At 64.8% G+C, this 1,992-nt stretch overlaps 1 protein-coding gene across 1 annotated transcript in view; it reads right to left on the reverse strand.

Moving 5' to 3' along the window:
* TNK2 (tyrosine kinase, non-receptor, 2) overlaps positions 1–1,992 on the reverse strand; it is a 17,157-nt gene that overhangs the window by 13,353 nt on the left and 1,812 nt on the right. The window contains exons 4-9 of the mRNA XM_009883411.1: positions 1,958–1,977; positions 1,733–1,885; positions 1,278–1,555; positions 1,075–1,201; positions 851–997; positions 406–500 (exon numbers count right to left, since the gene is read on the reverse strand). Coding sequence (XP_009881713.1) covers positions 406–500; positions 851–997; positions 1,075–1,201; positions 1,278–1,555; positions 1,733–1,885; positions 1,958–1,977 — 820 coding nt within the window. The remainder of the gene's footprint in view (positions 1–405; positions 501–850; positions 998–1,074; positions 1,202–1,277; positions 1,556–1,732; positions 1,886–1,957; positions 1,978–1,992) is intronic.

Below are 1,992 nucleotides of genomic sequence, written 5' to 3' on the forward strand. Positions count from 1 at the left end.
AGCAGACCCCCAAGGTGGCGGAGGCGGATGGCGGGGTGGCCGACAGGGACTGAGGAGCGAAGCCCACGGCATAGGGGGTGACAGGTCACGCCACCGCGGTACCATGCCTCTCCTGGCAGCCCGGTGACAACAGCACGTCCCCGGGTGCTGGTGGCACGTCCCCACTGCTATCAGCAGGGAGCGGCACTGCGGTGCGTGGTTTCCCAGGGCAAGGCTGGGGCAAACCCACGGGCACCGCGGGCTGAGTCAGCGGGGATTGGGGGGGAAGGGGCGGGCAGGGGTGCGGGTGTGACCCCCACCCTGCACCAGGGTGGCCCTGTGCTGCCTGGGGGACCGCACAAGGTGGCAGCTGGTCCGTGTCCCCGTCCCCCCCATGCAATACCTGCCACCACTCCCGTGCAGTACCTGCCCTCGATGACCGTGATGATGTCATTCATCTGGATGTGCAGCTTGTCGGGCTCCTCGAAGTCCTGCAGCGCCCTCATGTCGGTGGGCTGGGCCTGGGGGGGACGGACAGGGGTGTGAGGACAGGGGACACAGCCCCCCAAGTCCATCCCTGCGCCATTTTGAGGCCAGGCCCAGCCCCACACAGTGGAGCCCCCAAAATGGGCAAGAGACAGCATCACCACTCCCAGCTGTGACATCCCTGGGGTGGGCGAGGGCAAGGTGGTATTTGGGGTCCTCCTGCTGTGACCATGTCACCACCTGCTGCCTCCCAGCCTGCAGGGCTGCCTGGCCCGAGCCCCTCAACGTCACCTCCCGCCTTGGCGATACCCTTAACTCTGCCCATGCTCGAGCAGAGCCAGCAGCTGGGGGTGCTGGGCCCCCGTCCCCCTCTCTGCTCACCCACCTCCACCAAGAAGTCCCGCAAGGCCACGAAGGTGGGTCGGTCCTCAGGCTTGTGCGCCCAGCACTGCAGCATGACAGTGTAGACGTCCTGGGGACAGTCCTCGGGCCGCGGCAGCCGCTCGCCCTCCTTGTCTATCTTGTGCAGGATCTGCGGGGCAGGGAGTGCCGTCAGGGGGTCCCAGGTCCCCCCAGCACTGCTCGGGCAACTCTCTGCTGTGCACCCACCTGGCTGCCATTGAGGCCAATCCAAGGCTCCTGCCCGTAGGTGAACATCTCCCAGAGGGTCACCCCGAACATCCAGGTGTCACTGGCATGGGAAAAGGTGCGTGTCTTCAGGCTCTCGGGAGCACACCTGTGCGGGGAAGGACGTGAGCACCAGGAGGCTGTGGATGCTGCACCCTCAGGTCACCCCCTTCCCCAGGGCTCACCAGGCAAAGGGGACCTTGCGATGCTCCTGCATCACATAATGGTCGTCATTTTTGGGTAGGGCCCGCATCAGTCCAAAGTCCCCGATCTTGACCAGCTCATTGGAGGCCAGCAGGATGTTGCGGGCAGCCAGGTCGCGGTGGATGAAGCGCTTGGACTCCAGGTAGGCCATGCCCTTGGCCACCTGGATAGCGTACTGGCAGAGGGTGGAGATGAGGAAATGGCCCTGGTTCTTTCGCAGCCGGTCCAGGAGGGAGCCCAGTGGGGCCAGCTCTGTCACCTGGGCCATGGGAAGGGGACAGCAGGTCAGTCAGGCCAGGGCCACCCTGGTTGGACTGGTTTCCAGCTTTCTTGTGCACCACTGGGGGGTATGAAACCAGCCTGGCTTTGATCACCCCATCACGCGGGACCCTCCTGTAGGGTGGCATCGGGGTGGGCCCTGTCCCCGCCAACTCACCATCTTCATAGGGTGGGAGAGCACCACGCCATAGAGGCGGATGAGGTTCCTGTGGTCCAAGGAGTGCATGGCATTCACCTCCCGGATGAAGTCGTCCAGTGCCTCCGGCTGGCTCAGCACGTCCGTCTTGAGGCATTTCACCGCCACATTCAGCTACGGCCAAAGTGGGGATGAGCCACGAAGCGTCTTATCCCCTGGGTGGTCCCACTGCCCGGCTCCCCCCACCATGAACAGCCTCTCACCGTCTTGCCGGCAGGTGT

The sequence above is a fragment of the Charadrius vociferus genome, unplaced genomic scaffold (assembly GCF_000708025.1).
Source record: "Charadrius vociferus isolate BGI_N301 unplaced genomic scaffold, ASM70802v2 scaffold214, whole genome shotgun sequence".
NCBI lineage: Eukaryota > Metazoa > Chordata > Aves > Charadriiformes > Charadriidae > Charadrius > Charadrius vociferus.